Source organism: Mytilus galloprovincialis, chromosome 4, assembly GCF_965363235.1.
Source record: "Mytilus galloprovincialis chromosome 4, xbMytGall1.hap1.1, whole genome shotgun sequence".
In the NCBI taxonomy this organism is placed as follows: Eukaryota; Metazoa; Mollusca; class Bivalvia; order Mytilida; family Mytilidae; genus Mytilus; species Mytilus galloprovincialis.
In genome coordinates this window covers 88,822,837-88,839,261 of record NC_134841.1, presented here as the reverse complement: position 1 = coordinate 88,839,261, position 16,425 = coordinate 88,822,837, and the positions used below count along the sequence as shown (strand labels likewise).

Here is a 16,425-nt window from a genome sequence, read left to right as displayed (position 1 = left end):
TGGTTCTTTTATTATGATCTATTATTTACAACATCCGGATTATTCTGGAAACACATTGTCTTCAGCATTCCCTTTAGACTACTCTTCTTGAGTTTGACAAAATTTTAAGTCTGTATTCTTGATGAGTTTATTTTTACAACCACTAGGTGGAAGTTTGTTTAGTCCAGTATAGTGTTGACACGAATTATCCTTGAAATTGGCATATTAAGAAATTTAATTTTAACTTTGAATTGTTCGAAACATTCAGGATTGTTTATCAAATTACTTATTAGCATTATTTTGAAAAACCTATCGTATCTATTTTGGCCCTAAAAGCTTTCCAACTTACGCTGCCAATTTTGTATGTCCTGTCATCTTTTCAAACGTCTCTGAAGAGTCTGTTGTTGACGAAATGCGCGTCTGGCGTTAAAAAAGAGGGACGAAAGATACCAAAGGGACAGTCAAACTCATAAATCTAAAACAAACTGACAACGCCATGGATAAAAATGAAAAGGACAAACAAACAACAGCACACACGACACAACATAGAAAACTAAAGAATAAACCCCACGAACCCCACCAAAAAACTAGGGGTGATCTCAGGTGCTCCGGAAGGGTTAACAATATTAAGCCTGATTCATACCTTTGATGATTTTTTAGAACTGTAAAAGAACGTATCAAGCCTAGGAGAGTTTATAACATAATCATACAATGTATAATATGAATCCGGGTTTAAAATCCAATGTCTCCCTACCTTGTTGTTCTTTTTTTTAATGTTATGCATCACGTGACGTCTAAGGGTATAAAATATACCGAAAAAGTATCAGCGACACAGTAAGTATAAGTATTGCATACTTGCTAGTTCTAAACTAATCATTTATTAGAAGTTACGAGCTATTTATAATTTGCAATGTTAACCTTGTTTAGGTAAAATAATTACTATCCGTTATTTAGGTCATTTATGTACATCGATAACCACCTATATAAACGTATATAGCAATGTCCAGATACAGAAATATCAACTCTCATTGCTTACCTTTTCCCTATGATGAAATATTGAATTAAGTCAAACCAGTGGACACTAAAAATTATTATCGCTTCGACTGATAAATTTAAAAAAATGCGAATATTGCTTTTTTATGGGCTCATCCCGTACATTAATTTTATGCAAAGCTATAGTTTTCACTTTGTGCTATTCAATTCGATTTGATATCTATATTTATTTACACTCATTCAAATTAGTACAAATATAGGTGAATACCTGTGTATAAGCTGGCATTACACAACTAGGCTAATTTGTAGGCTTACCATTTCCTACTGTACATATATTACACATGATTGGTGCATGCTACGCTACAATACGAAACGATGCAAAAAACGATGACAATCCCAAAACATCTGAAGTAAACTACAGTTGTGCAAGGTTTACTTCGGCAGCAATGTCAAGTTCAATACCAGTTCGTTCTGTATAACAACGTTGTTTAGTTCTCGTCTTTAATACTTCACTAACTTCTTATGCGAAAATTTTGTAATTTTTGCTATATTAAAATTTCTTCTTGACCAATTAAAAAATAGAAAAACTATTGGTAACACTTTTAATTGAAAAAGGCACAGTTTTGATAGAGAAAATTTGGGTTTCGCGTGTTGTCAAATAGAAAAATACATAGGAGGACATTGTTACCCATCAAAAGATTATATAGAAAACTAAATGTTCAGTGCCGTCCAGCTTGCAAAGGTATACAGAGATCTTAAGTGTAAGAATACCAGATTCGGGATATGCGATATGAAACCTGTAATTCATAATCATAAAACTGATGTTATCTAACAAATACTTAAATTTTTGGCATAACAAAAAAAAAAAAAAAAAAAAAATACGAATATCAGAATATCTATCAAAATTCACAAAACTGCATTAAATACTGACGAAAGAATAACCAATTAATTAATATTATACATAATACATATTCATTTAACAAGTACACAAAGTACTTATCCGATAAAGATTCACACAAGTGCATGTACCATGATATTATTCAATTTGTTATGATAAGTATTCATATTTTAGATACTTCTTTCAAAAGAGTTGTCTCCCTTAGCTCTCATTATGACCACCGACCAAATCTATGATGTAGTAATAATAGGAGGTGGAGTGGTAGGGTGTGCCACACTTTTCCATTTAATAAACAATGGATACAACTGTATTATGTTAGAGAAGAACAAAGATCTAGTAGCAGAAGCAAGTGCGGGAAACAGGTTAGAATGTTGTTTGTATTATTTTTTTTTTTTTTTATTTATACCGTATCGTCCGATTCAATTTTATATCCTACAATCCTCGTCATTATAATGAAATTTCAGAACAGTTGCACCTTATGACAGTGTATGTGACAATCATTTTTTCTCTCTCTGGGAAGCTCAAATATAAACATTTAAAACCAGAATTTACAAAAATACGTAAAACACTCAAGACCCAGATCACAGAAAAAACTAAGCCTAATGTCAATTGGTCGATTTTGACTGGGGTACTTCGAAACTGAATTAATATTTAATTTATCACCGGGAAATTTAAACATATAAAGCTCTACATCATGTGAGTACCAATTCTCTGACCACTGAGCTTATGATATATATTCAAAGGTGGGCGTCGATGAGGTGCAAATAGAGCTGATAAAACATAATAGGCTGATAATTAAGTGCGTCTGACACGAATTTCAACTACACAAGTTTCATAAGTGACACTCGGAACCGAACAGTTTGAAAACCCAATCAATAACGAAATTAAAAATTAGTATAAGAAATTTCTAAAAGTTGTACGAAGTCTGGGTAATGTAAATAGTTATCAATGGTACCTGGCTTCTAATTTGTCACACCAGACGCTTGTGTCGTCTACATAAGACTCACCAGTGACTCTCTGATCAAAATAGTTAGAAACCCAAAACAAGTATAAAGTTGAAAAGCATTGATGACAAAAGTTCCAAAAAGTTGTGCCAAATACGGCTAAGGTAATTTTTGCCTGGGATAAGAAAATCCTTAGTATTTCGAATAATTAATACTTTCACAAACAGTAAATTTATAAAAATGACCATACAATTGATCTTCAAGTCAACATCGAAGTGCTGACTACTTGGCTGGTAATACCATCGGGGACGAAACCATCATTGGAATCGACCCAGTTTCGTAAATAGTTATCAAAGGTACCAGGCTTATAATTTGTTACGCCAGACGCGCGTCTACATGAGACTCATCAGTGACGCTCAGATCAAAATATTTAGAAACCCAAACAAGTATTAAGTTGAACAGCACTGATGACAAAAAATTCAAAAAGTTGTGCCAAATACGGCTAAAGTAAACTTTGTCGTGAGAAAAAAGGCGGGTAATTTTAACGTTTTATCAACAGTTCATTTACAGAAATTGTCTACAAGTCTTGAAAAATGTGATTTGCAGCTTTACTTGGAATTGAGGTAGTGCCAATATTTCTGTTATAAGAAATCTTCAGTACATTATCTAAAATTTGAATCTTACAATCCTCCACAGAATAAAAACCTATATAGTTTAAACTTATCTTTCTATACTCGAAACAAGATCAAAGAAACTTTTTAAATTTTTATTCAAAATTAAGTTAAGTTGGAAGTATATAAAATTATTAGAATTTTGAACAGATTTTATTACGCAGCTACACATTGAGAATATTGATTTTAAACTGTTTTGTTTATAATATACTGGTCTAGTATCAGTAACAATCAATTGCCGTATACCATTACCAAAAATTTTAAGCAATAATGGAACGTTGCTATAAAATGACTTTGTATTGTTTTCTCAATGCATATTATTATTTTAATTGCATTTGAAAAACCATAATTTTGTGTTAATTGTCCGATTGAATATGATAGATACCAACTTTTCTATTAAAAAAGTTCATAATGGAAAATACACGTGCAGTTACATGTCAGCAATTGTTGAAGACGTCGCTGGTATTGAAAAACAATGTTATATATATCTAATATTGTCTGTACCAATCTAGCTACATGTCATTAGTTTTTCATTCGTTAGATGTGTTTGAGTTTTTGATTTTGCCATTTGTTAAGATACTTTTTGTTTGAATTTTCCTTAAAGTTCAGATTTTTAAAAACATTTTTTTCAAAATGGCTTTTTAAACTAGATGTGATTAAATGATGAAAAGGAAAGTTATGTTTTTAATGGAATTACATGGATAAACCAGAGGATTCCGAAAAAGAGACAAACAATTATATAATACTCATAATGTTTCTACGTTTTGAACATTCCCTGGCTTTCAAATGTTTGGGTTTGAGTGATCCTGATTAAAGTTTAAATGTATCTCAGAATACGCTTCAGAATATGCTTTATTTTGATGAAATCTAAATTATTTTAACTAGCACGAGGACATAAAAGCAAGGCAAAATACATGCATGATTAAATTTTGCTGTGATACTAGAACCTTAGTTTCATTATTATTTTCTTTTTGTCAACGGTAATTCGTAAGATATTATGCTTTATTTCATGCCAGTCCCGAAGCAATGACCACTGAGTTTTGAAATATCAATCCAGAGGTGGGCGTGGGGTTGAAAATAAAACTCATTAACAAAATAATTTGCTTATAAAAAAGTACGTCTGACACGCATTTCATCGACTTATAAATGGAGATCGGATCAAAACAGTTTGATGGCAAAATCAAAGATGAAGTTGGAAGCATTAATATCCCAAATTCCTCAAAGTTATGAAAAACCTGGCTCACGGGAACTATATTTGTGAAGAAAGCCGGGTAATTGTTAAAGTTTTATCAACAGTGTATTTATAGAAAATTAATGTATCAAAAGTTGACGCCACTTTGATTTTTCCATAGTTTTAATAGTGGGTTTTAAGGCAGTGCCAAGGATCCTGTAGAATTACACTTTATTCGAATTGAAATTCATCCTAATCATCAAAACAATATTATTTCACCTTTTTATTTCCATACTCTAAACCAGATTAAAGAAACCAATTATATTTATTTTAGCCCTCCTGATGAATTTTATCCAAGAAAACGGATCGGATGCAAACAATTTATGAACTTGAGATTCGATTACTTATTTACTAGCACTAGTAGGTCGATATAACTACTTGTGCCATCAGCTCAGTTGCAAGTGTTTCGTACTGACATGTATACAGCATATTTTCTAAAATTCCCATTTTAAATTGTTCAATTGCTATAAACTGTGGTTCAAACTCCCTCAGGTAAATTGGCAGGCCTATGCTGAGTGTTGATATTTTTTTCGGGTCCCTTTTGGTCATATATGTTTCTGCTTATTTATGCATATTTGACTTTTAAAAGAGGGACGAAAGATACCAAAGGGACAGTCAAACTCATAAATCAAAATTAAACTGACAACGCCAAGGATAAAAATGAAAAAGACAAACAGACAAACAATAGTACACACAACATAGAAAACTAAACAATAAGTAACACGAACCCCATTTAAAAACTAGGGGTGATCTCAGGTGCTCCGGAAGGGTAAGCGGATCCTGCTCCACATGTGGCACCCCTCGTGTTGCTTATGTTATAACAAATCCGGTAAATAGTTTAATTCGGTAGGTCACATTCATGAAAGGGAAGGGGATTGTAGTTACGACGTAAGGAACATATCCGATATCATTTGTGAAACGGTTATTCCATAACGGTCAACCAACTCGTGATGGCGTCCGTAAAATTTACGAAGGGATGATTTCAACTTCACCAATTGGAACTCTTGGTTTAATAGCTTCCTTGTGAGCAGCAACCTTTTATCAAGAAAATCATGATAGAAAATGCAAGCGCGGGAATATCGTATCAATTCGGAGATATATACTCCGTATGCAGGTGCTGCTGGAATGTTGCTTCTTAGAAATGGAAAGTTCAATGTTTGGTTTTAGTGTTCCTGATTACGGTTAATACATAAAATCTGACGAACGATACTTCTAAAGTGTTATTTCCATTTGACATTGTTTAAATTTAAGATCTACGAAAAAGCTAAAATGTATCAAGTGAGTGTAGAAATCTGGACACTGTAAATTATTCCTGAAGCTGACTGTAAAACTTGTTAAGCGATAGTTTTGGTAACCTTTCCTTATCACCTTGACTGAAATCGTCATCTTTTTAATCCGCATCAAAACATTTTTTTCAAGAAACATATACAGATATGTATCTGATCTTCTTGTCTCTGTAATATCCTTAAGATCTTATTATATGATGTAAATGCTTACAAAACGACGGATATTTAAAGGACAGGGTATCATAAATGTCCCAGGAAATAGCATTAAAAGATTTGCTTTACTGATCTTTTTCTTAGTTTTAAGATGGTTTTTGTATATTTTTTTTACAAACAAGTAAAAGAATAAGTCGGCCAGCTAGAGGGACCATCTAGTACTCATTGAAATATTTATGCATATTTAATTGATTCATTGTTGGTTGCAAATTGTCTTGTGGCAAGGGCATATCTAATATTACCTTAATATAAATAAATCAGGAATAAGAAATATTAAACCATTATAAATATTAAATACATCAAAGAGTATATGAAGGATTTTGCTTCATTTGGCGTTTTATAGATTGTTTATAAAGACTGTTACAAAGCAGAACAAATTAATGTTTCTTACCATGAACGAACAATAAGTACCCACTGGAATATAAAGTATATTTAGTATTAATATGATTAGATAAATAAGAAATTGAAAAATTATAAATTATGATTGAAACGTTGTTGGTTGGACTTTGACATTGTTCATAAACATCGATATAAATTCAAATTAAAATTCAAATTATATAAAAATATACTTTTTTTCCAGTTTAGGTAGTTAGAAAAATTTGATTACAGTTTGATAAAAATAGGAAATGTGAAAATAACATGCCATTATAAAGTCCTTTCGAATAGCAAAAACCACGAGGAAATATTTAAGTGAGTAGGTAAATTAAAGATAGTAGTAATTTGTCAAACGGATGTTCAAATCAAGTAAATATATCAAGACGTTTCAAATTAAGGTTAAAGTCGATGCGACACAAGAATGAGTGCTTCTACAAAGTAAGTATCTCCGAAATGCATGCCTTACATCGCAATCGTTAATGGGGAAATAATCGGCAAAATAACAGATCAGACGACGATACTGTTATCTTAAGATCTAAGATTACGAAAACATGTCAATAGTGACTAGAGACATAGATACATCGTATGGATCCAACAATTTGTTAAGGCGACCAAGAGATTAATATAATCTCGATTTAAGTTGTTCTTAATCACTCCGTTTGAACAGTTTTCGTGTTATGACCACACCTCAAATCCATATATCCATTTGTATTCCATATACTAGTAGTGTGAGCATGTATGATCGTAACGTTTTGAGTGAAAAATGAAAGTGCCATGCGACGTAGTGAAGGGTTTGTTAATGCTGAGAAATTGGAAGTTGACCGTTGTACAGTTTATAATCATTACGTTTGTCAGATATTCTAGTTTAACATCTTCATCCATATGTGACAATATCGAGGTAAAGATTTAGATATGAAGCATAACTTCTTCGGTAGTATCATTATCTCGAGTTTACTTGGCTATATAGGATGTAAGCACTCATTATAATGCTGGTTATTGAGTGACATAACATCAGCAATAGATCTAAGAATGAAATAAAAGAACTCATTTAGATGCGTTTCCTTTTTGTCTTTGAAAATTTTATGTATGTATTCTGTTCCATGCGTTTGCAAATAACAAGTCTGCCTATAGTGATGAACAATTTATGCCATTGGAATATGTACAGTCTGCTGTCAATCCATTTCTCAACAAGTATGTTGCTCAGTGTTTTGATGATACATCCTCCGTTGGGATGTTGTTGGAATTAGCATGGTTCTCCCATAGTATTTCTGACCTGAAACAAGGAATTGCATCTACGTTTTCCTTCTTTTCTAGTAAAACACTCTGTTTAGTTAGCATAGTCAATTTTTCAATTAAGCACGGGAAACAGAAGTGTAACCTAACAAATAATAACGTATTGATATATCTGCAATATTTGAAAAGATTGTGATTGCAATTTTGGAGCAAATCTTTATAATTTAATTTTGGATGTAACGCGTCTTCTGATTGGCTGACGTTATTTTGTTATGAGCCCATAGACATAATTTAGTCATGTGATCGTGACGTCATCAACGTTTTTTCATGGTTTTCTACGGTTTAAAAATATTGTGAGGAGATATATTCTACCAGTGGTGTTAAGCAGATGTGGATTCTCAAAAATTCCAAAGATCTACTGCTTAACCTTCGATCACAATCTTTGCAATTTTGCAGCAACATAAAAACTTTTGATTTTTCTACGCTATATACTACTATTCCCCATGCTCAGTTGAAAGATCGACTTCACCATCTCATAAAACAGAGCTTTTTCTATAAAAATGGGAATCGTAGATACAAATTTCTTGTTTTGGGTTACAATAATTCATATTTTGTGAAAAATCACACTGAATCTTCCAGAAAATATACTGAAGATGATATTATCAAAATGCTGGACTTTTTGATCGACAATATATTTGTTGAGTTTGGAGGATTTATATTTCAACAGACAATCGGTATGGGTACTAATTGTGCACCTCTGCTGGCTGATTTGTTTTTGTACTCGTATGAAGCAGAATTCATTCAGAACCTTCTAAAAGACAAAAAGAAAAAGCACCTTGCAAAATTCTTTAATTTTACTTTCCGATATATTGATGATATTCTATCATTGAATAACCCCCCATACTTCAGCCAATACTTACATCTCATATATCCCAGTGAACTTAAAATTAAGGATACTACTGATACTAGAAGGACTGCTTCAAACCTTGATCTTTTCCTCAATATTGACGTAGATGGACGACTTCACACAAAAATCTATGACAAACGGGACGATTTCAACTTCCCAATTATCAATTTCCCATTTCTCAGCAGTAACATACCATCTGCCCCTTCGTATAGTGTTTACATATCACAATTGATACGTTATTCATGTGCTTGTTCACACTATACGGACTTCATATACAGGAGTGTGCTTCTTACGCAGAAACTACTCCAACAAAGTTATGAGGAGGACAGATTAAAATTGAAACTCCGTAAATTTTATGGACACCATCACGAATTGGTGGATCCATACGATGTGTCTTTAACCAAACTAGCTAAGGACATTTTTACCACATGGTAGATTGTGGTTTGTCATCATGTCGTCTAATATTTTAATTACCAAACGTGACTTATTCCCGATTGTGACTGTTTTGCTGAGTGTGAATTCGCATTACTATAAGACGTGTTACGGTACTTGTCTATCCCAAATTCATGTATTTAGTTTAAATGTTTAATGTTATATTTGTAATTCTCATCGGATTTTGTCAAATGTGTTGACGTCTTTTCTATTATATTTATGTGTTATGGAAAGAAAAATTAATCACCGCCGTCATTTATTAGATTTAATTTTGGTCAACGTAATCTGTACGATAATTTACGTTTGAAGTTGGATTCATAACAAACTGGACATATATATATTATAGTTAATTGCTATTAATAAGTATTGCAATATGCATTGTGTTTAAATGCAATATCAGTATTTAGTTCTATTATAATCTTTAATCAACCCTAATTCGATCTTACTTTTGAGATATAGTTTGTCATATGTGACGTCATTTTTCTGCTGTTTCAGAAATTTCATAAATTCAAATGTGACGTAATTTTTAATGCCTTTTCACCATCGTATGTGACGTCATTTTCACAATTTACTGCGTTGAGGCCTGGACTGAGTCGGGTGTGTCTATTCTGTGTTGGTCTTTGCATGTATTCGTGTTTGTTTTCTGTAATGAGTTAATACTTCAGTTTCATTATGTATATCTGTTATATTCATTTGATAAAATTTACTGTTTGCAATAGCATTAATTGTTCTAAATAATAAGGATGTTCTTATCCCAAGCATAAAAACATAGCCGTATTTGACACAGCTTTTTTCAACTTTTGATCTTCAGTGCTGAACAACTTTGTACTTTTTTTCGCTTTCGATCTTTTATATCTGGGCGTTACTGGTGAGTCTTGTGTGGACGAGGCGCGTTTTTGACGTATTGAATTTTAAACCTGATGCTTTTTGTTATTCATTAATCATGTGTTTCTTTGTCTAATACGTTCTCCTATTTATTTGTATTGTAGTCCTGTAGTATTATGTTGTCATTTCAATGTTATATTTAACATTGCCATTAAAGTGCGAGGTTTGGCATGCCACAAAACCAGGTTCAACCCACCATTTTTTCCTTTAAAAATGTCCTGTACCAAGTCAGGAATATGGCCATTGTTATATTATTGTTCGTTTCTGCGTGTTACATTTTAACTTTGCATCGTTTGTTTTCTCTTATTTGTTAGTGTAATTTCACATTGCGATAAGACGTGTCACGGTACTTGTCTATCCCAAATTCATGTATCTGGTTTTGATGTTATATTTGTTATTCTCGTGGGATTTTGTCTGATGCTTTGTCCGTTTCTGTGTGTGTTACATTTTAGTGTTGTGTCGTTGTTCTCCTCTTATAGTTAATGCGTTTCCCTCTGTTTTAGTTTTGTTACCCCGATTTTGTTTTTTGTCCATGGATTTATGAGTTTTGAACAGCGCTATACTACTGTTGCCTTTATTTAAAATGGAATTTAGAATTAAATTATAAGAAATGACTGTAATATTTTTTCTGTCTATTCGAAATAACATAAAAAATGTGGTGCACACTGTTAAATAACCCGCTACGCGCGTTATTCAGTGTGCACCAAATTTTTAATGTGATTTCTTCATAGACAGAAAAAATATTACAGTCATTCCTTAAAGAGTTTTAAAGATGCACAGCATTTATAAACGTCATATTTTTCTATGAAAGAGTGGTGCTGATAACTTTAGAAAAATGATAAGTTGGATAGCTTGAAGACCTGATGAATCCGATTATTTTTTTTCTATTTCTATATTTATATTCTACTGGTAGAGCACCTGTTTTTGTCAGTTTCTAATTACCATAACTTAGCTTTGTATGCCACAACGAAAATGTTGCATTATTATTACACACTGCTGTAAATTTTAATTAAAATCTTCTGTTTTTTTTGTTATCCGATTATAGAAGAGAAATTCAACAAGTCTGTCTTATTAATCCACTGTTAAATAAAAAAAAATACATTTCAGACTTTCTATAACTTATAAAGCTGGTGATATACAAATCATGAATTGTATTTATATAATGCACACCTGATGTATTGATAGAGTGATTTTCAACTGCATTTGTAGCTTTCAACATCAAATGATGTTATATAATTTCTGTCAAATACTAGTAGCATAGTTTTGGTTAATTTAGGATGAGTTTTATAGTAAGTCTTGAGTTTATGAAACTTAAACCTTTGAGTGGGAATTACATTAAAAAACAGCCACGTTACGAACTGGTAATGGTTTTATCTGTGTCATATGAAGAATGGAAATTATTCATTAAAGATAGAGACAGTTTTTTATTACTTAATAAAGAAGTCGATTTGTAGAATTGACATACTTGATACATCAATCTGTCAGTATGAAATATCATGTAAACTAACAGTTTAAAGAAAACATACAATACATCAATCTATAGATTTAATAATCATCAATTAACTCCTCTTCAGGAGTGTATTTATAGAAAATCTAAAATTCGGCCAACAAAAGTACAAAATGTATCACTTGTTTCTCTAGTTTTAGCAGTTTTTGCTCGCGAACATTTGACATTTAAGCAGATTGATAGTTATTCGTCTGTATAGTTCAAGATTATTTTGTTTTGTCTAGTTGGTCTTTTGTTAATGTTTGAATGAGTTCATTTTAAAATGGTTATTTATGATATGTATAAAAGGGCAACCATAACCTGCCTATATGCTTAAATGCAATCAAACTTCGTACTTATCTCGACCTTTTGATTGTTTGGGTACTTTATAGACAAAATGTCTGTCTTGTGTATAAATTAATTAGGACGGTATCTTTCATTAGTTTATTTTTACACATGTTCTCTTGAGTTGCTTTGTTATTTGATTGTAACGCCTATTATTTATAACATTGCCATGTTTACTGTCTTTAGTTATTTTTGATATTTTCCGTATGTTTCAAGGATTTAAATCGTTACCGTCACTAAGAACAATCACCGCTGAATATTGGGGAAGGTGAAAGAAAACAGCTAGGTTTCTTTGTGTAAGGAAATTGAACTTCTGATGAAATTTAACAAATAAAAGCAACAATAAAATATAGGTACATTATCATGATTAATTCCCGATCATCGACGTCTGCACTTTGTATAAGAAATTTGCACCGTATACTTTAATATGAATCCCTATCAATTACTATTATTCAGATTTCTGATTTATAATGCTACTTTATGATAATTACATGACATAGATGTTTCATCAGGTTCCGTCAATTAGATTGACAGACATCAATAACACAAGGCATTCCAAAATTACGTTTTACATATTACGTCTATGACTCCGTGTACTCTTCATAACGGTATTGCAGGGACAACAAATTAAATGTTTGATTTTACTCATTATTAGTTTGTATGTTAAAGGGTTGTAATAACGCTATGCACGTTAACACTCTTGAAGTTTGAGGTGTTTCCAATCTAAGTCGGTCTACGCTTTAACACAGCAGTTAAAACAAATTAATAGAGGATTCACAGGATTTATAATAAGTTTTAAAAACGCTATTATTTGTTTTACGTATCAATAAACTAGGAAAGATTTTTTTCAGCTCTTTGTAGCTTTTTCTACGGAAAATATATATATTGTTCTGTCAAGGGATTAGGTAGAGGTCTTATGCAATCAAAAGATGATAGTTTACACAAATAATCGGTCTGAATGATTATTGAGTATAAATAACTGTATTCACTACTTTGAACTTTTCATCAAAATGACTAAATCCGAGGCGATAGAATTTCCTCTAAGAATTTTCTGAATAATTTGATTATCTTATAAAATATATAATTGCTTTGTAGGGTGACATAAATCACAGAATTTAGCTTTTTAAAAGGAAATAATAAACAACCGTGCTATTTCCCTGTAGAATTCTTTCATCAATCTGAACTGCTTTTAGATCGCAATCAATCACGATGTCCTATTACGTTATTACATTTTTGTTTTAAGTTTGTTTTATTTTTTTTTAATTATATCATCTGTCCATGTCGAATTAAATTTATTTGTATTGTATTCCTATCATCTACTGTTGTCGTGTTAATGTTATATTTAACATTGCCATAAAAGCGGGAGGTTTGGCATGCCACAAAACCAGGTTCAACCCACTCTTGTACCAAGTCAGGAAAATGGCCATTGTTATATTATAGTTCGTTTCTGTGTGTGTTAAATTTTAATGTTGTGTCTCTGTTGTGTCGTAGTTCTCCTCTTATTTTTGATGTGTTTCCCTCAGTTTTAGTTTGTAACCTGGATTTGTTTTTTCTCAATCAATTGATGAATGTCGAATAGCGGTATACTACTGATGCCTTTATTTAGTACTAAGTTCTTGAGATAAAAATACAGTTATTTTAAAATTGAGTATAAAAAAATACAATTTCTATGATGACATCATATGGCATAAAACTAACTATAGAAAACCCATTTAAAACTTTAACTAATATATATTCAAGTTTAAGGGCCATGAAATGAAAAGAACAGTTATGAATCAGAGTTTGATAACGGAATCAGCATTCACAAAAGTCGCATTACGCTGTCAAAAAGGTAAACAAAGCATCATCTCATACTGTCAAGGTATAGCATTCGACTCTTCCAGATACATTGTCTACATTCAAATATATGCATTCGTCGATGTTTATGCATTCACTTCAATGAAAAAAACCCAATTTTTGTTTTTAACTATATCGTTATGTTAACCCAGTCACTCTTAAAACAACATAACCAAGGTATCTGACCAAAACTGCTAGCCATTTGTCATGCCGGTCATTATTGTTCAAATATAATTCCTAGTAAGGCATTTAGACAGGTACTATATACTTGTGAAGGAGTCAATGAAAATAACAATTACACGGAAAATAAAATGGCAATGATATCAACTCCCAATCAATTACGCATACATATCATTTCCCTCTCATAATGTGACCATTCAAAACTTTATTTCGAAGAAAATAAACATAGATTTATTTATCAATACATGACAAAATATTTAAACAAATTCAAAATGAAATTATGAAATGCGTTCCGTAGTTTGCATGACATTGACAGTGAATATGTTGATAATCTGTAAGTTGTTACAGCAAATATGCAATAACGATATTATTACGTAAAAAAAAAATGTTGATAATCTGTCAGTCACTATATATGCAATCCACTCAGTAGCCATTTCTTTCCTTAGGGTGTTTTATCAAAAGTTCTCATTGCAACTTCTATGTATGTAAACTCGATAACCCAAAGCTGACGTGTGACTATTGTATGCGAACTGTTTAGCTCTTTGTGCTTTTACTGTTACGTGGGATTTGTTTTGTATTATTTTCCCCTAGGGATTGGTGTTTATCGTATGGCACGAGGATGAAGTCTGTATCATTGCTTTGAATTTAAATCGACTTTCAAGTTCATTCTTAGTTTTTAACCAAAGAAAAAATATAATGATCAAATAATTTTTTTCAACGCAATAATTCAAGGTAAAAAATTAATCTATATAAAAAACTTTTAAAATGAAATACAAATAGCTATCGTTATTCAAGTAACAACACGACGGTTGCAACATGTGGAACAAGATCTGCTTACCCTGCCAGAACACATGAGATTAATCCCAGTGTTTGGTGGGATTTTTGTTGCTTAGTTTTTAGTCTTCTATGTTATGTCTTATGTACTATTGTTTGTCTGTTTGTCGTTTTCTCTTTAGCAATGACGATGTCAGATTATTTTCGATTTATTAGTTTGTATGTCCCTCCCTCTGGTATCTACTGAGCTAACACACAGTGTTTGGTGGGGTTCGTATGATCAGTATTTTTCTGTTCTGTATGATGGGGTTCGTATGCTCAGTATTTTTCTGTTCTGTATGATGGGGTTCGTATGATCAGTATTTTTCTGTTCTGTATGATGGGGTTCGTATGCTCAGTATTTTTCTGTTCTGTATGATGGGGTTCGTATGATCAGTATTTTTCTGTTCTGTATGCTCGGGTTTATATGATCAGTATTTTTCTGTTCTGTATGATGGGGTTCGTATAATCAGTATTTTTCTGTTCTGTATTTTGTGTTTTGTATATTGTTTTTCTTTTTTCTGCAATGACGTTATCAGTTTGTCAAAATGCGAGTTTTAATATCCTTGTGTTATAGTACGCATTTCTTATATTTATAAGCAATGCTTTCATATATAAAATGGCGGACCTTTGTTTAAAAGGTTGTATGTAAAGAGGAACAAATACTTCTAAAATACAATTGGCACCATATTTTTTTTTATTGTTGTTATCTATTAGTTCGATGTGTTTGAGCTTTTGATTTTGCTATTTGATAAGGGACTGTCATTTTTAAATATTCCTCGGAGTTCGCTATTTCTGTGATTTTACTTTTACCGAACAGAATATCTCAAGACACGGTTACCTTGACTAGACATGTATTGGATAAATATTCAGTTCATCCATACTTTAGATGTGATGAAAGTTAATTTTAGCAAATAATGGATTGATACTTGCAATATTCAAAGGACTGCATAACTCGATCTTTTTGTAGACATTTGGCATGATATCCTGATTTCAATAAAAACCTAATAACTGGAAATAAGAAATATAAAACCCACGTCTCACGATGAATTTGTACGATAAATGAATAATCTAGCTCATATAAATAAATGACTTATGAATGGAAGAATAATATACAAGTCCTGATCTGTAGACAAAAGATAGATGACTTTTTTAGTTCACTCGATATTTGACCACCAACAAAATTTTTTTTATAGCTTTGTACTGGAAATATTTCTATTGAAACTTAACATTTATGTTTACTACATAAATGGCATTGCAAATTATGTTTTTTGGACAGTATAATTCAATTTAACGTTATCACCTTTGTTACTAAGCAAAAGGTCGATCGAAATCTGTGACTATTCTTATCCTTCCGTTCATAGTAGAAAAAATAGATCACAAAAACTACAAATTGACTAGTTTCTCAGGATCATAATTTGGTTAATAGCGACAAACAGAAAGCTCTATACGTAATTTGCTATTTTACAACTATATATTTAAAACGAAATAAATTGCCCAAAACTCATCTAGCTGAAATGAATCATAGTCTTAAATAAGATTTACATCCTATTGAAATCTATGCAAAAGTTTATGGAATATGACTTAGACATATTAATGGATTTCAATTGACACAAGCAAAATGACGGGTGCAAGATGTTGATCAGGATCTGCTAACTCATCCGGAGCAATTATTAATACAACAGATATTTTTATTGGGGTTCGTGTTGCTCAGTCTA

The 16,425-nt window shown here is 31.7% G+C and overlaps 1 protein-coding gene across 1 annotated transcript in view; it reads left to right on the top strand.

Annotated features, from left to right (window-relative positions):
* The first annotated feature begins 758 nt into the window (after window positions 1–758).
* LOC143073315 (glycerol 3-phosphate dehydrogenase-like) overlaps window positions 759–16,425 on the top strand; it is a 46,756-nt gene continuing 31,089 nt past the window's right edge. The window contains exons 1-2 of the mRNA XM_076248751.1: window positions 759–813; window positions 2,045–2,232. Of these exons, the coding sequence (XP_076104866.1) occupies window positions 2,084–2,232 (149 nt within the window). The 5' untranslated portion in view covers window positions 759–813; window positions 2,045–2,083. The remainder of the gene's footprint in view (window positions 814–2,044; window positions 2,233–16,425) is intronic.